The sequence below is a fragment of the Acomys minous genome (assembly GCF_964271855.1).
Source record: "Acomys minous genome assembly, chromosome: 4".
Classification (NCBI taxonomy): Eukaryota; Metazoa; Chordata; class Mammalia; order Rodentia; family Muridae; genus Acomys; species Acomys minous.
The window spans coordinates 59,588,513-59,610,321 of record NC_140486.1 but is presented as its reverse complement, the minus strand read 5'-3'; the positions used below and the strand labels follow the sequence as shown (position 1 = coordinate 59,610,321).

At 41.0% G+C, this 21,809-nt stretch overlaps 1 protein-coding gene across 1 annotated transcript in view; it reads right to left on the bottom strand.

The window, feature by feature from the left end:
* Window positions 1-978: 978 nt before the first annotated feature.
* Window positions 979-21,809, bottom strand: part of TPGS2 (tubulin polyglutamylase complex subunit 2) — a 47,183-nt gene continuing 26,352 nt past the window's right edge. Inside the window, exons 3-7 of the mRNA XM_084780618.1 lie at window positions 15,273-15,360; window positions 12,963-13,091; window positions 5,977-6,090; window positions 4,138-4,298; window positions 979-2,814 (exon numbers count right to left, since the gene is read on the bottom strand). Of these exons, the coding sequence (XP_084636744.1) occupies window positions 2,575-2,814; window positions 4,138-4,298; window positions 5,977-6,090; window positions 12,963-13,091; window positions 15,273-15,360 (732 nt within the window). The 3' untranslated portion in view covers window positions 979-2,574. The remainder of the gene's footprint in view (window positions 2,815-4,137; window positions 4,299-5,976; window positions 6,091-12,962; window positions 13,092-15,272; window positions 15,361-21,809) is intronic.

Sequence of the window (21,809 nt, the reverse complement as noted above, 5' to 3'; positions counted from 1 at the left end):
TCAGCTCCTGAGTCTGTTCTGCAGCCCTGGTGGATCTGTAGCAGCCTGAATACAATAAAATTTGTTATCTGCATAACTACTAAGATGAATGTTCAAAGCCACATTTCCCGACTGTGTTGTCTCTGACCGGTCAGTTTTTGCTAATTCAAATAAAGATCTGGCTTTGTTGGACTCTTGCGTGGGTTGTTTTTTCAGACACCAACATTTCGTGAGTTGGCTGGGAACCAAACACCTACCCACTTGAGTCCCAAAGCTGAATTAGCAACACCTGGGGCTGCTTCCGGTCATCTGGACCTCTGGAGGTAAACCTGTACTCTGCTTCTGGTTGGCATGCCTATCTGGAGACCCAAGAAAGAAGGAACTGGACGTAGTACTGCTACCAGGCTCAGGGGTAGACAGGGGACGTCCTGCGCCTTGCCAGCTCCCACCAAGGGAGCGTATGGTTCTGGTTCTAGGCATGCTGATCTGTTGTTCATGTCTGTCAGTTTGTGTCTATAGTTTTGTTTAGTGTTAAGGATGAGGCAGCATAGACACATCATCATATATATCATACTGAACATTATATGGCTAGTTTTGAAGCTGTTCTTTAAAAGGTAATGAATGATGTGGTTTTGAAGATTTTTCCATCAGAAGTGGCAAGGTATGGTAGTTCACACCTAGATATCAGCATTGGGAAAACGGAGGCACAACAACTGCAAAGTTGAGGCCAGCTTGGGTATTTAGACAGACCCTATCTTGAAACATAAATTATGGTTGTGGACCAGCATCTTTTAAAACAGAACACATTGCCGATGTGAAGCTCTGTATGCTCCTAGATGCACTGGTACTTACATTTCAGTATTTGAACTATTAAAAAACTGTGAACAAGGCTGGCCAGTCTCTCATAGTTCTAGATTTCCTGAAGGTATGGAAAGTGATAGGAGGAAGACTGACGACCCCAGCCCCTTTCTCAGTATCCTTACAGTGAACAACAACAACTAGAAGTTTTGCCAATGTCTTTATTCCTTCATGTGTGTGCACAGGTGCCCGTGGAGGCAGAGAGCACTTGGAGCCTTGTGGAGGTGGAGTTCCAGGTGGCCTGAGCGGCTTCTCATGGGTGCTGGAAAGTGACCCTGGGTCCTCTGCATGAGCGGTGCATGCTCTTAACTGTTGGGCCATCATCTTTCAAGCCACTCAAACAAGAATTTTAAATTTTCACTAACTATTCAAAGTGATGTCAGGGAAGTACAGGTGGAGAACAGCAGGGACTCCTCCCTCACATCACATAATGAAGAGAAGCCCTAGAATGGGTAAGTGGGTAGTGGCAGAGCAGAGAGAAGCCTAGACAACCACTGTGATAGGAAGGTAAAAAAGAGCAAGGTGGCCAATTGCAAACAGAGCGTGCAGTCTGCCCCTCCACGGAACTCTTTATTCTACCTCTGGAATATCAGTACAAAAATCCCAGCTATCAAGAATGCTGTGCCTGGACAGGTGACTCCTGCCCACTGCCAGGACTACTGAGGAAATCAGATCATCTTAACTGAAAATCAGAGTAATGCCCTTCTTCATAGGAATTCTGTTATATGCCTAACGTTTGACACAAGGCAAGTCTGTGGGGGTAGCCCAGTGCCTAGTACCATCATGTTTCTGTGGGAAAATGCCTTTGAACAGGACACTTACTTACAAAGACCTCTTGGCATCCTACACTGTTCTAGGCAGCCTACTGCTTAGACCAGAGGAAGTTGGGAGAGACAGCTCCCGACTGTGAATAAGCAAAATAGCTGGAAATTCTTAAGAACAGACTGGCTGTATCTGTAAACAAATGCCTGGGGATTTAACAGATAAAATACAGCAGAGGTCAATCTCTTTTAAAGATGATTTTGGCAAATGTAGAAATATCAGTACCAATCTGGCAATGAAAACTCCTTATAGGATGGATACTGATCAGGAACATGGTATTTTATAGGGAATTAAACAATGACTCAAGTGAGATGTGTTTATGGTATAGGTCGTTAAGAACACAAGACTGTGTCTTTGAAAGTGTTTTCTCAAAGCATATAGCCCATGAAGCTAAGGCAGCAACACTATCTCATCTGAAAAACAGTATGAAAAAGTTTGCATTAATTCTGGTCAAAACACTTAGACAGAAATGCTCCCATCTCTGTGTTGTCCAATATGGAATTTACTGTCATGTGCATACTCAAAATGTGGCTAATGCAATTGAGGGTGTGAAAATGTCATAACTGAGGTGGTCACATGACAAGTCGTTACTGATGTTTCATGAGTTGAGCCACAAGTTTATTTGGGAGGACCTCTCTAATTACTGCTAAGAAGTTAAGGACTGGGCACAGACATAAGAAAGCTCTAGGTATATCTGAAAGTCTTAGCTGGTTTTGGAGATGGCTTGGCACAACCTATGGAGGAAAGGACTCCTGGGCAGAATTCAGTGTGGTCTTCTTAATTCCTGGCTAATGACAGTGGGCATAAAGGCCCAAGGCTTCTGTCACTCTGGAGAATTCCTGCAAAGTGTTTACAGATGGGGCCACCCCACGGCATCTGTGCATTCACATCACTGCTGTGAGGTTGATGGGATGCTTATTTCCGGACAGGGTTTCCAGAGACGGGGGAAGGTTTAGTGGCAGGTGGAGCTACGGGCCCAGGCCCTTTCTCTTTCTGGCCACTGACCGGCTGTACAGGCCCTTTCTTTTTTGGGATTAGGATCTTGTTCTTGCTCTTGAACACTTTGCTGGGGTCCAGCTTGTTCACGAATGCATCGGGCTCTTCGGTGAGCAGGCTTGTGTTGTAGGTGATGGGTTTGTACATGCTAAACCATTGCTGAAAGGCACAAGTGGGAGAGTCATAGTTCAAAGGAGAAGTGAGCAGACAGCAGGGGACATAGGATAGACATCACAAATTGACCATCACTGACCCATAGCTTTTTTTCAGTGTCAACTGGTAAAGTACATATTATTTCAAAATTCAAAAAGTTATAAAATCTAAAACATTTCTAGTACATTCTAGTGATAAAATACCCAATTTATACACATTTTTATATTAATAAAAAGCTGCCTTGAAAATCTATGAGCTCTTCAGTTAACAGTAAGAGGTGAGTGACCTCAGCAACCCTTGGTCAAACATATAGAGTGCTTTTTAAGGCTTCCAAAATAAATGCACTGTGAGACTGAGAAGCCAAGTGTATTTCTTGGCATCTTAGAACTAGTGAGCCCACCAAGGGACACTGGCCTCCTGCTTGCCATTAAAGCAGATGGTGCCCACCAAGGATATGCCAGCAGCACCATCCCTCCAAGTGTTGCAATAGAGGGCAGTGTGAAATTTTCCTGTGGGAGGCTGTGTGCTGGTACTCTAGCCCTGTAGTTGTGTGGAAAGCTATGGGGTGGGGGAGGACAGCCACATGGGACATGGAGCCACATGCTCTTAGAGAAATGAGCAGAATGAGGCGTGCAGTGAAGTAGTCCCTAGCTTCCTGCTCACTAAGTGCTAAGAAAGAAAGAAAAAAAAGTGTCACTGATTTCTCTTTAGACCAGACCAGTTCATTCCAGTTGAAAGTTCTAGCCACCACTTTGTGTTTTTCAAGGCAGGCTGTATAAACCTGATCTCTGAAATGATGCCCAAATCTGTAACACACAGAAGACGGCACTATAGGTACTGATATAGAAAGAGCTTCACAATGGAGTGTTAAGTGAAAATGATACAAGTATAGATTGCTACATTTGTGTTAGCAAAAAGATACAAAGAAAACATGCTATTAATGCCTTAGATGGAGTGTGTAGCTCAAGGAGGACATACATACTGACAATTGTGCCTGGAAATGGGGTGTATATGGGAGCACAGGGGAATCAGAGACTTGCCAATCCTTCTCAGTGTCTAACTTTCAACTGCCACTCCAAAAACAACTAACTGGACCCACATCCTTGGCAAGTTAATTATAAATAACACCTCAGTTAATCCTGATTACGTAATTATATCCAAATCATGTGAGGCGATCAGCCAACACTGGAATCACTAGTCTTGCTTATTGGAAACATGGGTTCTACCCCTTGACTATTTACTGCAGGATGGCGAATTTGGAGCGTAACATTTCCACACAAGACTCTTGATACACATCAGATTCTGAGATGGTGGGAGTTTTCTCCTTACCTTGGCCTGTGGGCTAATGCCATAGCTGGTGAAGGCGTACTGCCACTGGGGCAGGCCCAGGTGGGTGATGAGCAGGCGGTAGTAGGCGGTAAAGGTGTCTGTGAGAAAATGCCAGTATAATGCTCTGTCCAGGAACCAGATCTCTGTGTCATGACCTAATCCTAAAACAGCACAAGAAGAGATAGCTGAATACATTTTTCCTTTTAAATAGAACAAAAGAGAAAATCCCAGTAGAGAGGATTTAAAACATAAAACTCCTCTCTTTTGCCCTTCTGGCTTTCCAGTCCTGCCCTCTCATGGCCATAGATTTCTGATTGATCACTCCATGGACCTATCTACTACTTTTGGCCATGGGGCAGTTCATTAAGGATATAAACAGATGCTTCTGTTCCGTGTGGACTCAGCATCCCTCCTCTTTTTTGATGGTAAGAGACTGAATAGATCAGTTGTTTAAAAAGAGATCTCTTAATTGAAAGTGTTAGGAAAATCCAAACCAAACCAAACTGAAATTAACAATGTAAAACAATCTATACCAGTGGTTCTCAACTGTCTCAAGGCTGCAACCCTTTAATACAGTTGCTCATGTTGTGGTGACCTCAACCATAAAATTACTTTTGTTGCTGCTTCACAACTGTAACTTTTCTACTGTTATGAATCATACTGTAAATATTTGTGTTTTCCAATGGTCTTAGGAGGCCCCTGTGAAAAGGTCATTTAAACACCAAAAGGGGGCATAACGCACAGGCTGAGAAGCACTGGTCTATACCACCTTGCTGCTGTGAGCCTGCTTATATGACATCCTATCCGAGGTCAGCTCACCCAGGCACTAGGATGCCAGTTCCTATATTACAGTTTCTGACCTTCCATTTCTATTACCTTTAGCCTAGCTCATCAGCTCAGCGTTTGAGACAGCTGTAACATTCCCCCTAGGGGTTCCCATTTACTCTCTTCCTTTTCCAGAACTACCAGCCCATTTTCATTTGTATCCTGCCATCCTACTAAACAGCTTTGACCATCTCTTTAGTCATTTTTGCTTGGCTTTCTCAGCTTTGCATGAGAGAAAATGTCTCACATTCAGACTCTTATCTCTTCATCCCTTAGGCAAGTCACTCCTCATTAAAGTGAGACTGTCATTATCACGTATCAGCTGAACTTTTTCATGATATGGCTTTTAAGCCACTTGTCCCTCTGCTTGGTTGCCCCTTCAACCCCTTCCTCATATCTAATTCCATCATTCTTCCTAATGAAGCTCTAAGTCTTTGGCTACAACACGTCTACCAGGGAACGATCTCTCCTCTCCAAAGGTAATTTCTAATGTTTATGCCTCTCTCTTCACACCACCAGAAATACGTAAGGGCAGTGCTTAACTGTGTTTAGCTCTAGATTTAGTCCCTAGGCCTGAGCTGCTATTATGAAGCAGGTGGTACGTTCTGTTTAGGTGTGTAGTCTCTCAGTAACTATCATTTAGCAGAGCGAGCCCCCCTTCCCCACTTTCTCTTGGTTTTGTATATGGAGACTTGAGGCTAGTAGTTCATGTTTCTATTGTTTTTAACTGGCCTATATACAAAAGTATAAAAGAGAGGTAACACGTTTCCTGAATGCTTATCTAACGCATAACCTTATGAACAGGATGACTAGTTCTTTAAGGTTTTCTCATCTACCTGTCCCACTGACTGTGTCACAGTGACTCATACAAGGAGATGGAATATAGAAGTTAGCCTAGTGGGAGACGCTCAGGGAGGACCAGTGGGGCCGAGTCAGCACAAGGAAGAGACCTGGAAGCATCTCAGGGAAGACCACATCTACACTGCAGGATCATGCTGTGGAAAAGATCTTTACCAGGTTTCCCATTTTTGTAGACAAGGCAAACCTTCCCATTCCCATTGCACGAATCCAGCTCAAATATTGCACTGCGACAGTCAAAGTGAGGCTTCTCTGGCTGGTCTTCATTGGCTGTAAACCCAGAAATCAACAGTAATGTTCAAACAAACTCAGCTCAGACACAGCACTATACATAAAACTTTGCGAAGATGAAAAAGGTGAAGAATTCTATGCTCCAAGTGCCCTGGGTTTCACTGATGGATCAGGTCTTCTCGCCACCAAGCATATGGGAAGAACAGTAAACTCCTTGAGAATGGAGACATATAAGGGCTGAACAGTATTTATGTTATGATGCTGATGTTAGCGTATTCCTATATACTTCTGAATACTGTATAAAAGTATTAGGACATGATATATACTTCTTTCTCAATTTTTACCCAGTAATCTCATGTGGGAAACCCTAGTCCTGCAGTATAACTGATTCATTCCTTCTAGTGGGTGGGGCATGGTCTATGGGAGCAAATGAATCATAATTTAAGCCCTCCCATTGATATGTATTCACCTTACCACCCTCTGATGAAAATACCAAAATGAGTGTCAGTTCTGTATTTGTTCTAATTAATCTATTTTTCTTCATTAGCACTACTTTACTACCTGGTAATTTTTGATTTGATGCCAGATATTGTTAACCTTGCATTGCTGAATGCTAAATATTTTCTATTTCTATAAATACGCTTTTCGTTGTTACTGTTTTTTGAGATAGGGTTTCTCTATGTAGCCTTGGCAGTCCTGGATTCACTTTGTAGACCAGGTTGGCCTTGAACTCACAGAGATCCACCAACCTTTGCCTCCTGAGTGCTGGAATTACAGGCATGTGCCACTATACCCAGCTCTAAAGAAATTCTTGAGCTTTGTTCTTAGACAATAAATTACTTGGAAACAAATACTTTGGCCCTACTTTTAGGATTTCTCAGGGAGAAGCTGGGTGTGGTGGTACAGCCTATAACACTAGCACATGGGAGGTAGAGGCAGGAGGACTGAGTCCTGGGTCACTCTCAAGTCCAAAGACAGCCTGGGTTACACGGAACACTGTCAGAAAAGTGAAATGTGAACATGTTAGGCAGGATCAGTGGGAGTGTACAAGAACCATAAGGTTAGTATTTGAATGCTGTTCCACGTTTTCACTAAGCTTCCCCTTGGTGTTAATTCCATCAACATAAGCACTCTGCTTTAAAGTCTGTCCCTGAAGCAACATTCAGGAGAGAAATCCTTGATTTCTTCATGTTACTTATAATTTACATTGGCTCTTGCTCATGGGGTTAAGATTTTTCAGGTGCCTACATAGTTTTTTTTTTTTTTTTTAAGTAAAATTTACTTTGTAAAAACATAAAAACAATCCAAGGCCTTGGATAATGCCACTTTTTAAAAAAAATATGAAAGCCTTTTAAGGCTTCAATTCATCTACCTACCACTTATGCTAAATATAGACTTCATAGCTTTTAGTATATTTTACAAAGTTATGCCATCACTACCATAAACAATTTTACAACATTTTTCTGGAGTGAATTTTTGTTTGTATCTGCCAGGATACTGAGATTAAAAATCTGGGTTAGCCTTTCTCTTCCTGAATTATCACTGTGCCCCTCCCAACCTGGATGGACACCCCCTGCTCAACTGCAGGCAATGCTTGCCAGAGACCATGTAGGTTGCCTGTGGACCTTCCCCGTAATCTATTACTCTAGACCCAATTCTTAAGGTTGCCCTAGTGCTACAACAGAACATCAGCTGCAGCATCCATGGCCCCCGCCCCCATATCCATGCCTCCTGTGGATCCCTCAGACCATCTCCCTCTGACCTCTTATTCCTGCAGTTTCCAACACCCCAAGCATCCCTCCACCCCATGAACACACCAACTGAGTATGTCAGTAAAACAGGCAACACCCAGCCGACACATTCTCTGAAAATCCAGAGAAGAAACAGAAACCAAGAAACAAAACTCCCACCCAACCAAGACACATCCAGAAAGCAGTACCTAGACCAATAAGGAAATCCTAGAAAGAAAAAACTTAGAAATGCGAACAGGAACTACAGATTTTTACAAAGTTGTGACATCATTATTACCATAGAGCCATCAATTTAAGAGAATACAAGAGATGAAAGAAAGAATCTCAGGCATTGAAGATATGATAGAAGTGGATATATTGGTCAAAGGATATTTAAACATAAGAATTCTTGGCAAAACATCCAGGAAATTTGGGAAACTATGAAAAGACCAAACCCATTCTTATAATAAAATTGAGGAAGGAGAAGAATACCAGCTTAAAGGCCCAGAAAATATTTTTAATAAAATCATAGAAGAAAAATTTCCTAACCTAAAGGAGGAGATGGATATAAAGGATAAATCTGTTGTAAAATAGTTATATTAAGTAAAATATGAATTTCAGTGAAAAAAAAAACCTTAGGATGAATTTAGTATAATTTTGTGGTTTACCATTTTCTGTGAAACCCAGATGCTTTAATAGACAGATGACTCCCATGAGTTTTATTTACTCCATGAGAAGAGTTGTTTCTTCTGGTTCATGCTGTCTCCTTGGGTGTATTTCAAAGCACCAAATGCAATAGTAGGGTGGTTTTTATGGGGACCACCCATTTTACTCTCTGGCTTATATGTTCAGGTTTTCAGCTACATACTACACCTTTTCTGAAAAGATAGTGCACTCTGGGCAAAAGCAAGTCTTGACTCTATGTCTTTCCAGGATCTCTAGTGTCTTCTGGATGTGGCTCTGATGTTTTACCTCATTACACTGGTAGCTTGTAGATACTTTTAGAAAGATGAATTTTAAATCTTGTCTCAAACACACACTTGCCATTACCTCAAGAGGCAGTCTCTTCATCAGTTTAAGTATGTTCTTAAAAAGCAGGATACAGGTAAGTTCTGGTTTTTATTTCAATCTAATTTTTTTTTTTCAAAAGGGAGATTCAATTCAGTATCACTTACTACAATAACATCTTTCATTTTATTCCATCATGTTTCTTATTTTATGTTTTCTTCTTTTTCCTCTTCCTTATTTTTTCTTACATTGTACAACATTCACACTTTTAGACTGGAGGTATCAATGTAGATTTTTATTCATTTAGTGTGTCAAAGTTGCCTCCCCCCCAAAATAGAACTGGCAAATCATGAAGGAGTAGGCAGCCCATGCTTGTGTGTGAGGTTAAAAACTATCACAAAGGTTTCCTCAAACTCAAACGTGTTCTTCCACCATCTACATGCATGTCATGCTTTATTTACTTTATATACCTACTCATTTTACAAATATTACATGTTTCTGTATTAAATTTTCTATGAGATAGATGGCTGTCTCTATCAATGGACTAACAGCATCTCTGTAGTGGCTTTCAGCCTGTTTCATGGCAGCTTATGTGAACTCCATTTTGTCTTGGAAAGTTTCTCCTTTCCTAACTCTTCTGGGGGTACCAGTCATACTCTGTCATAGCTACAAGCCAGACTGCAATTATATTCACTCTCAGGTAACAATTTTCAAGAGCCATTTTCTCTGTTGTTAACTTTAAATGGACAAATAGTTCAAATAGTGCTAGGGCACTTAGCTAAGGAGAAGACTCAGTTGCCCTGGAGGTGAGTTCTTAACTCATGGAAACTGTTAATAAGCAAAATCAACAATGGATTTGTAGAGTTAAATGTGTAGTAATCTATTAGGCATAGAAAACTGATACATCAAGGCACCTCCAATAAGGTGTAAGGCCTCATCCTTATGATAAAGGAAACCTTCTGTTTTCCCAGCCTTGTCTCTATTCTCCTCTACGAGGAGCATGAAAACACTGTTAATTTGAGACAGCTTCCGTTATAAAGCATCACTGACTCAGTGGCCTAAATGGAATTTCCTGGCCTCATAGACTTAGTGGACATAAGTATGAAATCCAAGTGCCCAGAGGTCAAGAGCTATGGGGATGAATATGTTTCAGGTTGTGTGTGTGTGTGTGTGTGTGTGTGTGTGTGTGTGAGAGAGAGAGAGAGAGAGAGAGAGAGAGAGAGAGAGAAAGAGAGAGAGAGAGAGAGAGAGAGAGAGAGAGAAAGTGCACATGGCTTGCAGAAAAATCACCCCAGCTTTGCCTTTGTCTTCAGATGGCACTCTTCTATCTGTGCCTGTCTCCAAATATCTTTTTTATAGGGCTTACCCTGTTCTAGTATTATCTCATCTTAACCTATTCCGCCTGCAGTTTGGGAAGGAGGTCACCCTGATAGTTATGACTTGATACTTTTTCAGGGAATGGGCTATAAATTAATCTATAACACTTCAGCCTAGCTTCTCTTTATATCTGTAAGTTTAATTAAAACAGGATAGATGTTTTAAAATATTCCTTGCATTTTGTTCAAAAGTTATATACCACATTCCTAGAAATTGTGGCTTCCTTCTAATAACCCAGTACATTTACTTTGTATATACAGAACTCTTTTCATTCATTTTTTCCCAGTAATCATTAAATGTTTCTCACTATTTTCTAATTTCTATTACTGCATAAAGAAACTTGATTAGTCTGTTAATATGATTATCCCTTCACAAGTACTTGCTATTTTTCCTAAAAGTTTGTTATCCTCTCCCCACCAATCAGGGTATACAAATGCCTGTGGTGATCTGAAAGAAATTAGGTGCCATAGGCCCATTAGGGAGTGCCACTATTAGGAGGTGTGGCCTTGAAGTAGGTGTGGCTTTGTTGGGTGAAGTGCATGACTACTATGGTGTGTGCTTTGAGGTCTCAGAAGCTTCCTGTTGCCTGATGATCCAGATGTAGACCTCTCAGTTCTTTGTCCATCAAGCATCATGTCCACCTACATACTGCCCAATGTTTCCCACCATGATAATAATGGACTAAACCTCTGAAACTGCAAGCCAGCCCCAGTTAAATGGTTTCTTTTATAAGAGTTGCTGTGGTCATGGTCTTTTTCACAGAAACAGAAACCCTAATCAAGACAATGCCTTTTCTTTTCTTCCTTTCTTTCTTTTTCTTTTTTTCTAATTTAAACAAATCCTTTCAATCTGTAGATAAAGTTTCTTCTAATGATCAAAAATAATTCAGATTTATTTAGTTTGTGTTTATTTGTGTTTATTAGTGTTTTGCCTGAATGTATGTTTGTGCACCATGCCCTGGTGTCTGCAGAGTTTGGAAGACATTAGATCCTAGAGAAGTTTAGTTAAAGATGGTTGTGAGCTAGCACGTGGGTGCCGTGGGTGCCAAGTCCCCTACAAAAAAATGCTCTTAACTGCTGAGCCATCTTCCTAGCCCCAAGACTTATTTGTTTTCTTTGTGTGTGTACCTGTATGGGTTTGTGAGCACCATTTGCATACAGGTGCCTGCGGGGTCCAGAGGGCATTTTAATCTCTGGAACTGGAGTTACAGATGCTTATGAGTTGCTTGTTATGGGTAATGGGAGCCTGAGTTGTCTGCAAGAGCACTCTTAACTACTGCTGAGGCATTTCTCCAGTCCTGATACATTTTCTTTTATTAGTGTTCATGTAATGCATTTCTTTCTTAGGCCCTATAATGAGACTGAAGTATAGTTGTTAGACTACTGTAAAATGCATGGACCCAGCAGAAACCAGAGGGCTGAGTGGTTTTTTACTGTAGTTACTCTGGTCTCTATTCCTAGCTCAAGTCTTTTGTCAAAATATCTTTAGTTTGCTTCATGTCTTTTAACCTCTAACTTCAAAGACAAGGAAAACCTAGTCTGCCTGTTGAACTACATCTTTGCCTTTTAAAGAAGACTTGTCATACATATATTAAGCCAGTGTAACCAATCTCCTCACCCTTGGGGATCCCATAGCTCTCTGAGTGACAGTCTCTTTTTTTTCAGGATCAATGACTTAACCGGTCTGTCCCTTGACCCCTCTGGTACCATTCTTCTTTGATTAGTTGGTTATTATACTCTTATGAGAAACCTTACACTATTCTCTTTGCAAGGACCTCAGTGAATCTTCAAGGCTTAGATACCAGTTGTCTATTTTCCTTTTCTTAATTAATTGCCAATTCCATTAGAAGAAATAGTACTGTAGAAATCAAGACAGCCGAGACTCCCCCTCTGCTTTTAATAACTGCTCTGGTCACTGGCTTTTGAGAACACTGTTTTTCTGATAAGAAGGGGGAAATGTTACATGTTGCCAAGATCTCCCCCGCCCCCCGCCCCCCGCCTTGCCTTTTACTCTTCTTTCCTCCAGGAGCAGAGCCTGTAGGTAGAGCCTATACATCTCAACCATGAAGAAAAGCAAAACACAATACAACAGAATACTTCAAAAGGCTGGTGCAGCGGGAAGCCTGAGATCTCAGTCAAGCCACAGCAGCTTGGTCTCAGAATTCTCATGGAACAATACACCGCTCCCTGAGAAGACAGTGTAACTGATTCTGCCATAGCAGCTAAGCACAGTTCTGCCTAAGGAACGCCTTACTTGCACATCACCGCTCTTAGTTTCATCTAGCTATGCGATCTGTAAGCCAGGTCATTCTGAGGTGGCGAAGTGATTAGAATGGAGAGAGAAGCAACTGTATTTAGACTTCCATATTCCTTGAATTCTGTTGTTTTAGAAAGGACCACACTGTGTAGTCAGCTCAATTCAAATACACAATTTTCCTGTTATGGCCTCCAAAGTATAGACATTATAAGCCTGCACCACCATGGCTGGCCTTTAGTTACCGAGTGAGGTTTAGTTCATAACATGGAATCACTCCGCAACTACTCATTAAGTGCCTCCGCTATATGTCTGGCACTAAAATGAAGGCAAGAAACAAAACAAAAGATATGACCCTGGAATTTCCTTCATGACATTTTCCTATGTTGATATATGCTTTTTGTTTCCTTATGCTTCTATCTTACTTCCAGAAGCTATGGATGAGAGAATTTTAGTTTAGTGGAACATAACATAATTCTACAGTACGTTCCTGTAGCTCTCAGTATTATATAACTAACGCAAAGCAGGAGTTCCAGCAGGTACCTTCTGCAGGATCGTCCTCTAGATCAGCCAGAGTTGGTGCGTTAGGAAGTGAGTACATGGAAGACTGGATGAGTTGAGTCAGTTTTGAAATGCCGTTAATCACCATGTTTCCCAGTGGAATGATATGCTCTGTGGGAACAAAAAGAACAACAAAGTGATAGCTTAGACAATGGTGACCATAAGTGGTTTTGCTTGAATGCCCAGTAAGCCCACTGAGGATGGCTTCACAGCTGAGGAGCCTGATAGAAGGCGCACAGAAAAGGCACATTCCCTACACATTCCACAGCACTGGCCTTTCATGCAAACAGAGGAATTGGGTGCCAAGGATGAAGAACTGTTCCAACCTTGTTTATTATGGTGGCATTGAAGAAGTTTTTTTTTTCTTTTTTGGTTTTTTGAAACAGGGTCTCTCTGTGTAGCCTTGGCTGTCCTAGACTCACTTTGTAGACCAGGCTGGCCTCGAACTCACAGTGATCCACCTGCTTCTGCCTCCCAAGTGCTGGGATTAAAGGCGTGCACCACCATGCCTGGTGCTGGAGAAAAGTTCTTAAAGGGATATTTAAAAGGGCTAGAACTGTGTTTGAAGAGTAAACGATTTACAACATATTATCACTATTTCCCCTGGTATTAGCCAGAACTTAGTTTTTAGTGGAATAGTTGCTTTGCTTGTGTAATAGATTCTTTCTCTTTTTTATTATAAACTTTCACGGTAGGAAATCTCCCCAGTTTGTCATTTTCCCTTGCTTGATAGAGAAAGCTCTGCAATCTTCTTGTTTGTTGCGTCTGGTCTTTTGTGAATAGGGTACAACTAAGAACAGCACACTACATGTTGTCTTACTTTCTATCGAATCCTGCTGGTGTAGGACGCTGGATAAAGGGTGGCACACAAAGACTTAGAAATCTGAAAGGGATAGAATGAGTGACAGCACACAGATCATGGAATATCAGGACAGATCATCAAAGGCCATCTCTACTGCCTTTAGAAACATCACTCTTTGATGTGTGTGTGTGTATGTGCCTGCTGTGTAGGCCAGGAGAGTCACTGGAACCCCTGGAGCTTCATTTACAGGTAATGTACTACTTGGGGGCTGGGGGAACCAAACTCAGGCCCTCTGAAATGCTCTTAACCACTCAGTCAACTCTTCTGCCTTTTCGGTCACTGCATTAAGCCATTTAGTAATGGCGAAATAGACCAGGATTGACAAATTAAGGAACAGAAGATATTACAACTATAATTAAGGGTTTTAGGTCACTGAATAGAATGATTTTTGTAAAAGCTATTACCATATATTCATTAATAACCTATAAACAGTACCTCTAGCTAGGTTTGGGAGACTGACAGAAAGTTCTAGAAATCATTAAAAAAAGGCAACTCAGATGTGCTAGGAGGAGGCAGGGGCAGGAAAGGGAGAAGCAGTCTTGTAGTTTTTCTGTGCATCAGAAACCATTCCTTCTTAACTAACAATAGCAGTGGGGAGCTATATGTGTTTCCCTAGGCGGAAGACCATGTTGGGATGTGGCTGAAGTTAGAAGTAATAAAGGATTCCTGAGGCCAGGTCTGGTCAATGTGTGCCAGGCACATGCCGAGTCCCAGCGGCTAGCTCAGGACTTCCTACGTTATGAACATTCTGAAGAGTTTCCATATACATGTGTAGTGTGTCACCTTTCATGTTTACCCACTCTCTGCAATCTATGGCATGTAACAAGCTGGGCTTCTGCATCTGCAATACAAAGGTTCAGGCACAGCCACACAGCTTAGATAAAAGCCTGCAAATGAGGTGTTTGGTGATGCTGGCTGAGATGACTCATGTAAAGAGAGAAAGAAGCTCTGGTTTAAGGGTTAGGGCCTTAAGGATGCACAATGGTGAGAATGAAGTTGAGCTTAGAAAAGTTGGTCAGCTGTCTCAAAAACAAAACAAAACAAACAAAAAACCCAAAAAAAACCCAAGGAGGTTATGTTGCAGCCCCGAAGGGGAGTTCTCAGATGCTTTATGTTTGATTTTGTTGGGTTCTCTCTGTGGTGACTAATGGTTTCCTCTAAAAAGAAGTGTCTAAACTGGGCTTCTAGATCAGGACAAACCAGGGTTAAACAGGGTGGAAGTAGGTAAAGCACTAATGGCATTAATTAGCTTTGTGTGTGGGGGTGGGGGGGGGGGAGGAATCACAGCTTCTTCCAAAGTGGATTTCACACTTGCGACCCACAAAAACAGTACAGAAGAAAAAATATCACAATTCTAAGGAGCTTCAGCGTTGCCTCATCTCACCTCTCCCGCAGGAAAATGCTCTCCACCATCAAGGAGGCTGACTTACCGTCTAGCTTCACACTCCATGTCATGTGAAAGCCATTGGTCATCAAGTAGAAGTTCCTCACATCCTCAGGCATCACACAGTTGTTCTTCTAGAAGCACAAATTGCTCATTGTTAGGTCAGGGCTTGGAGAGAGGATGAAGGCTGTGTCTCAGAGCCCTGCATACAATCTAGAACTTCCACGTAGGAAGAGCGATGATTGCCTATAAAATACTAGAGAGGTTCTGGGCCTAGCAAGCAGTTATGAGTTTGACTTTGTGTTTGTGTGCCCAGCAGAGGAGGTTTCTGTTCTGACATGTTAGCTGGAAAGAGGCTCAAAGGGAGTAAAAGAGGGAACACTGGGATGTAGCAAGAGGATGTCCAGGTTAAGTGTGACATCATCAGAGTAGATGGTGATAACCTTCAGATTCATGTACATGTATTATTTTCTGAAACAAATTACTGGACAAGAAAACATCTTAAAAGTGTGATGTGTATGTTACTTTCACTGCATTTACTATCATGAATCTATTTTAAAGTTTGAAAGTTCTTAATAAAGACTATAACATGTTATACAAAAGTATTTCTTACAGATTTAAAAAAAGTCACCCAAATTAGTTGTGCAGAAAACAAAGAAGTAGCTTAGTGCTTTTTCAGGCAGTAACAGGAGCAAGCCTTAAATTCTAACTCACCCACACCTATATACAAGTCTTACTATTACTAGTCTCCTTTAATCAACTCAAATTCCTGAAATGCAGAGAGGTAAGCTCTTCAGGTCCTTTCTGGAACCTTTTCCAGTAACTTCTGACAAGGTTCAGAAGTAGCCACTATTCAAGCTTTTAGAATATGGACCCTTCTAGATGTGATATGATGACTGTGTACATCATTTACTTTGGGCCATACTTTCAATTCTAAGGACTCAGTGTGGTGTTGTGCAGCAGGACAATTTAGATTCATTTTCTACCTCTGCCATCAGCAGAGTGACCTTGGGCACCGTCTCTTAAACTACTAATCTAGGTTCACGAATAAACTTTAGGGTGAAATCTACAGAACACTAGAGGTGGGGGAGGTGCAACTTGATAAAAGAGGTCTGAGAAGTTATGATGTCTTCAAGAATTTTATGTGAAAACTGAAGCTTACAGGTGATTTAAGCAGCATTTCTAGGTTATAAAACGGAAAAAAGTTTTCATTTTAGTGAATTAGGTTTCTAATTTTCTTTGTTGTTTGTTTTGTGTGTTTAAACCAGCTACTTCCCAATCATACAAGATTCTCAGACTTTATTTCCTACTTAATAAATTGTCTTGAGCAGGACTTGATTTGAGTGTCTTCTGCTCATTCTTGGGACTTTCAATGGAAAATCTGCAGTTAGGTGTTGTTAAGAGTCTAACTTTTGAGAGGGTCAGTGGAAAAGAGCTACTGGAAGGAAAAGGTAATCATCAGTATCACACAGTTACAAACCCTTGTGATCTAGAACAGTGACCTGCCTGCAAAATATACTAGTGTAATAGTGGCACGGATGTTATGGAAGCAACCATTCACTTATTGATTGTATTTAAGACCCACTCCATGAGATGGAATCTATACCTGACACTGCTAAAGCAACCAAGAACTTGAGACTAGTTAGTCATAGGCCTAAGGCCTACTACTACTATTCTGTTAAAGGAACACAGCAATAAAACGACTCCTAATGACATATAACTATACCCATAAATCAGTGCGCCTCACTCAACCCACATCAGAGAAGCTCCTGTTGAAGGAGAGGAATTAACAGAGACCCACACTGGAGTAAGAGACTTTACAGCACTCATTCTTAAAGGAGATATCTTCACCAACTCCCTTCCGCCACCAAGGCTCAGGGATTTGTCTATGAAGAATAGGAGGCAGAAAGACTGTAGGAGCCAGAGGTGATGGATGACATCAAGGAAATAGTGTCTTCCAGACACAGCAGGACTGAAGAACATATGTACACATGGAAACTATGGCAGCACACATAAGACCTGTTCAAGTTCAAGCCAGACAGGGTCCCAGCATGGGAGGGGAAAGTAGACATAGGGGCCCATCTGCAATTCATACTGGCTGGTAAAGCAAAATTCAGGTTTTTCACTAGACATATCAATGACACTTTAGGGTAGGTCTGGTGCACAGGAGTAATTAGCCAACAAACAGACTCAGCATTTTTGTAGGCTTTTTGTTTCATTTTGCTTTGTTTTGGAACTTTTTGTCTTATTAGTCTTTTGCTTGTTTGATTTTCATTTTTGTAGGGTTTCTGCTTGTTTTTTTTTTCCCCCTTGTGTTTAAAGAGAGAGTAAAAGTAGAATCTGGGAAGGATTAGGGAAGAGGAAAAAAATGAACAAAATACATTGTATGAAAAGAAAAATTAAAAACAAAAACAAAAACAAAAACAGGCTGCTGTAGCTCTAAAAGGGCTACTGCCAGATTTTGACTACTAGTGCCCTCTATTAGTAGAGAAACAGGACCTGGAGACTTCTGGCTTTTTTTTTTTTTTTTTTTTTTAAAGAGAGAGATCAGGATGGTAGAAGTATAGATTATCTTTTTCTTTTTTGGGGGAGGGGTGTCTTGCTCTGTAGCACAGGCAGCTCAATTCCTCTGCTTCAGCTTCCTCAATCATGGATTGCAGAGCACACCACATCACTATGCTCAGCTCTTTTAACTATTCTTAATGGGTAGTCCAGTGGATACCATCAGAAAATGGCTGGTAGTGTCATCTTTAAATAAGACTGGAGAATTACAGTAGTACTAATTATTCATTTGTTAATGTATTTGTCTCAACAAGAAAGACATTATTTGATACAAGTGATTTCTCCTCATGTATGTGAATGCATGAGTATGAGCCTGTGTGTCCACGGCAGAGGCCAACTTTGGGTGCCATTCTTCAGGTGCTCTCCACCTTTATGTTTTTGAAACAAGGATTCTCACTAGACTGGGATTACAATTACAAGTGCATACCACCACACCTGGCTTTCCCTCCCCCACCTTCGCCCATGGGTTCTGGGTATCAAACACAGGTCCTCATGCTTGTGTCAGTATTTTACTGATTAAGTTAGCTGCACCAGTACCAAGATTAAAAAAAAAACTATTCAAAATTCATAAAACATGAAAAACCACCAAAATAAAATATTTCAAATATTAATCTGTATGTGTTTGAGTGACATAAACCAAATTAATGAAAAACTTGAAGCCTACACTATCCTTCTAAGATAATGACTTGTGGGTCCTGGTCTGGCCTTGAGGGTTGCTTTGCTCCAGATCCTCTGTCCCAGACACCCAAGGTCCTGACAGGGCTTCAGTCCCATCTCTAGCTTTACTCAGTGCAATTTTTAAGGTACTATTTTTTAGGTGGCTCATCTGCCCAGGCCAGTGACTCAATTGCTGCTATTTTAATTTCTCTCTCAGCTAATATAAAGTTTGCTTTTCCTGGGCTGGGGAGAAGAACCTACATACTTCAGAAGGCTTCTTTCCACAACAAATGCATACTCACTCCTTTTTTCTTTTGCTCCTCAACTTTGGTGGTAGAGAGTGCGAAGGAAAAAGAAAGACTATAATGGGCAGAAAGAGAATGGAAGATGGGCATATAAGGATTGACGGAGGGTCTAACGAGAAAGTCAAGAAGAGAGAATAACTCTGAAGACCAGGATCTGAAGTAGGAACTGACCACCAACATAGCAGTGACATTCAGTGAATAGGATTCTGTAACACAGTTCTCAAGTTTCAATATTTGTTTTTTCTCTAAGCCTAACTACAAGTTTTTTTAAACTATCCTAAAACAGAACCTACTAGAAACTCTATTACTATATCATCAGTTTTGGGAGCCATCAACTGGATTCCTAGAAACTCTTTAATGCACCAGGTGGTGGCGGCACATGCCTTTAATCCCAGCACTTGGGAGGCAGAACAAGAGGATCTTTGGGTTCGATGCCAGCCTGGCTTACAGAGTGAGTTCCAGGTCATCCAAAGCTACATGGAGAAAGCCTGTCTAGAAAAACAAAACGAACAAACAAAAGAAAGAAACTCTATTGGAAATGTCTAGATCTTAGGGGTTGGCCGCCCACTGTCTCTTGCTCACCTGTCTACTTCTACAAAACCCTGTATGCCACTGTTCCCTCTGCTGTTGGAGTACTTTATCAGGGAGGGGGACAGGAAAGCAGACACAAAGTGGCCAGAAAGTAGATGTCATTACTGAAATAGTTGCTTATCTTTGCTAAGCTGGCAATTCGAGTGCCTGCTGCAACACAGCCAGATAAAGGGTTGCTCACGAAGCCCATCAAGAAGGCACTTGAAATTATTACCAGCACTCTGAAGCAATGAGCACAAATGTATCTACTTAAAGTCTTCTTGGAGAAGACATTCTGTAGTGGAGGGAAAACGTGGGCCATGGAGTGATACTATGAGACCTATAGGACAATTCTCAAAAGCACGTTCAAAGTCCTTCTTCCTAAGAAAAGGCCAAGGAACTAGTTTCCTGGAGCCTTTGATGAGTATGGTATGAGTTTAAAGATGAGTCGCTTGGTTAGGGCTCAGGAGCATAATCTGTCCTCCCTCTAAAAGTATACAATTAAAAACAATTTTAAAATTACCATACTGGGGGTCGACACATGCCTTACAGAGAGGCTCCGGTAGAGGTCAGCTAAGATGACTTTGAGGTCAGTAATGCTCCTAGGCTTACCCCGTCAAGACTCAGAAGCAGGAGAATTGGCAGGGAGGTCTTTGCAAAGACAGTAACCTGGCCTCAGAGCTCTTGAATGCAGCACCTTCTATCTAAGACACTGAAAAAAACAGCCAGCTTATGATGGCGAAGTCCTATACTCTGACTTTTAATTTATTCATTCATTCATCGTTTAATAAGTATCTACTATGGCATTAATAGAGGTTGGGCACTGGAAACAGATGAATGAGCCAAGACAGAGGAGGTTGGGTTATACATGGACTGCTATTGCAAACCCACCTATCTTTCTCCTTGACAGAACCCTCACTGACCTGAAATGGTATTTCATTCTGTTAAACATTTGCTTTTTAAGACTGCTACAATCAGAGTAAGATGCAAACACAAGTCCAAAGAGGAAGTTTTTAAACAACCTTTCATATTCCTGGTCAAAAGTAACAGATACTAAAGCAGCTTTTTTTGCTGCCTTGGACTCCAGGTGACAGGCATCAGTTGAGTAGTCATCTAGCCGCACAAAGAACACAATTCTAGTGATAGTGGCTTACCATTGTCAGGTCTGGCGAAGCAACTCAAACTGCCTACCCTCAAGAGCGCTTACATTAAAAATACTCTTCATCTACGCTATTGTTAGCTTTATATAGAGACAAATGTACCACAAGTGTTATAAATCTATGATAGGCAAAGAAAAGTAGCAAGCGTCCAAAGACAGTGGTGCTTTAACATCCAAAGAAGAGCTATGGGTAAGTAGCTCTTGGCAGGCAGCTACTGGCAGGCGGTAGTCTAAGCCCACTGGATGTCCTAGCCCACAACAATCTCTCAAGATACTAAAAATGTATTCCACTGCTGGGCATGCTGGGGTAGTACCACACTATGTGACTTACAAAAATTGACAGGTACCCCACACCTACCTGGGTACACTATGTCCAGAGCTGTAGTAAGCCTGTTGCATCTGAAAAACCGACATCTCAGACAATGTGAGAATTCCACAAATACAGCAGCAAAGGCCAGGGAATTGTCCATGGATATCAACCAACTTTGATTACTACTGAAGAAGCCATACGGACAATGAAATGTTCATGTGTTGCCAAACTCAATGTAGCATATTTAGCCAACACTCTAGAACAGATAGTATAATGTCTTTTATTACAAAAGCCATTCTCTAAAAATTAGTGGGAACAACTGGCATACTAGATGCAAACAAACAAAAAACCAAAAAACACAAGACCAAGTGACACAAGAAACATGAAACAAAACAAAGTCAAACGAGATAATACCTTCAAGAAAACAATGTTTTAGCAATAGATCCAAAAGAAAAGAAAAACAATTTACTGCTTAAGAAAGGAGTCAATTGCACGGCTTTAACGGAAAATTTATGAGATGCAAGATATGAATGAACAATAAATAGAAATTATAAGGAAGCAGCACACAGGAGTTCTTAAGCCAAAGAGCTAAATAATACAGGAAGAACCTCACCAGATCAAGCAGAAGGAAGATTTCTAAGCTTGAATACAGATCTTTGAAATATCCTAGGCATAATTAAAATATGAAAAAGCCTTTAAAATTTAAAGGTCACTACCAAGAATGCAAACTATTGCATTATGGGTATTCAGAAGAAGGTAGAGCATAGAAAATGCATATAAAGAAATAATTACTGAAAATAATTGGCAATTGGGGAAAATGCCAAATCTTGGTATAGCTACTGATATTCCAGTCCAGGAAGTTCAAAGTCCCTAACACAGTGGTTCTCAACCTTCCTAATGCTGCAAACCTTTCATACAGTTCCTTATGTTGTAGTGACCCCCCAACCATAAAATTAATTTCATTGCTATTTGAGAACTGTAATTTTGTTACTTTTTTTTGTTTGTTTTTGTTTTTTTGAG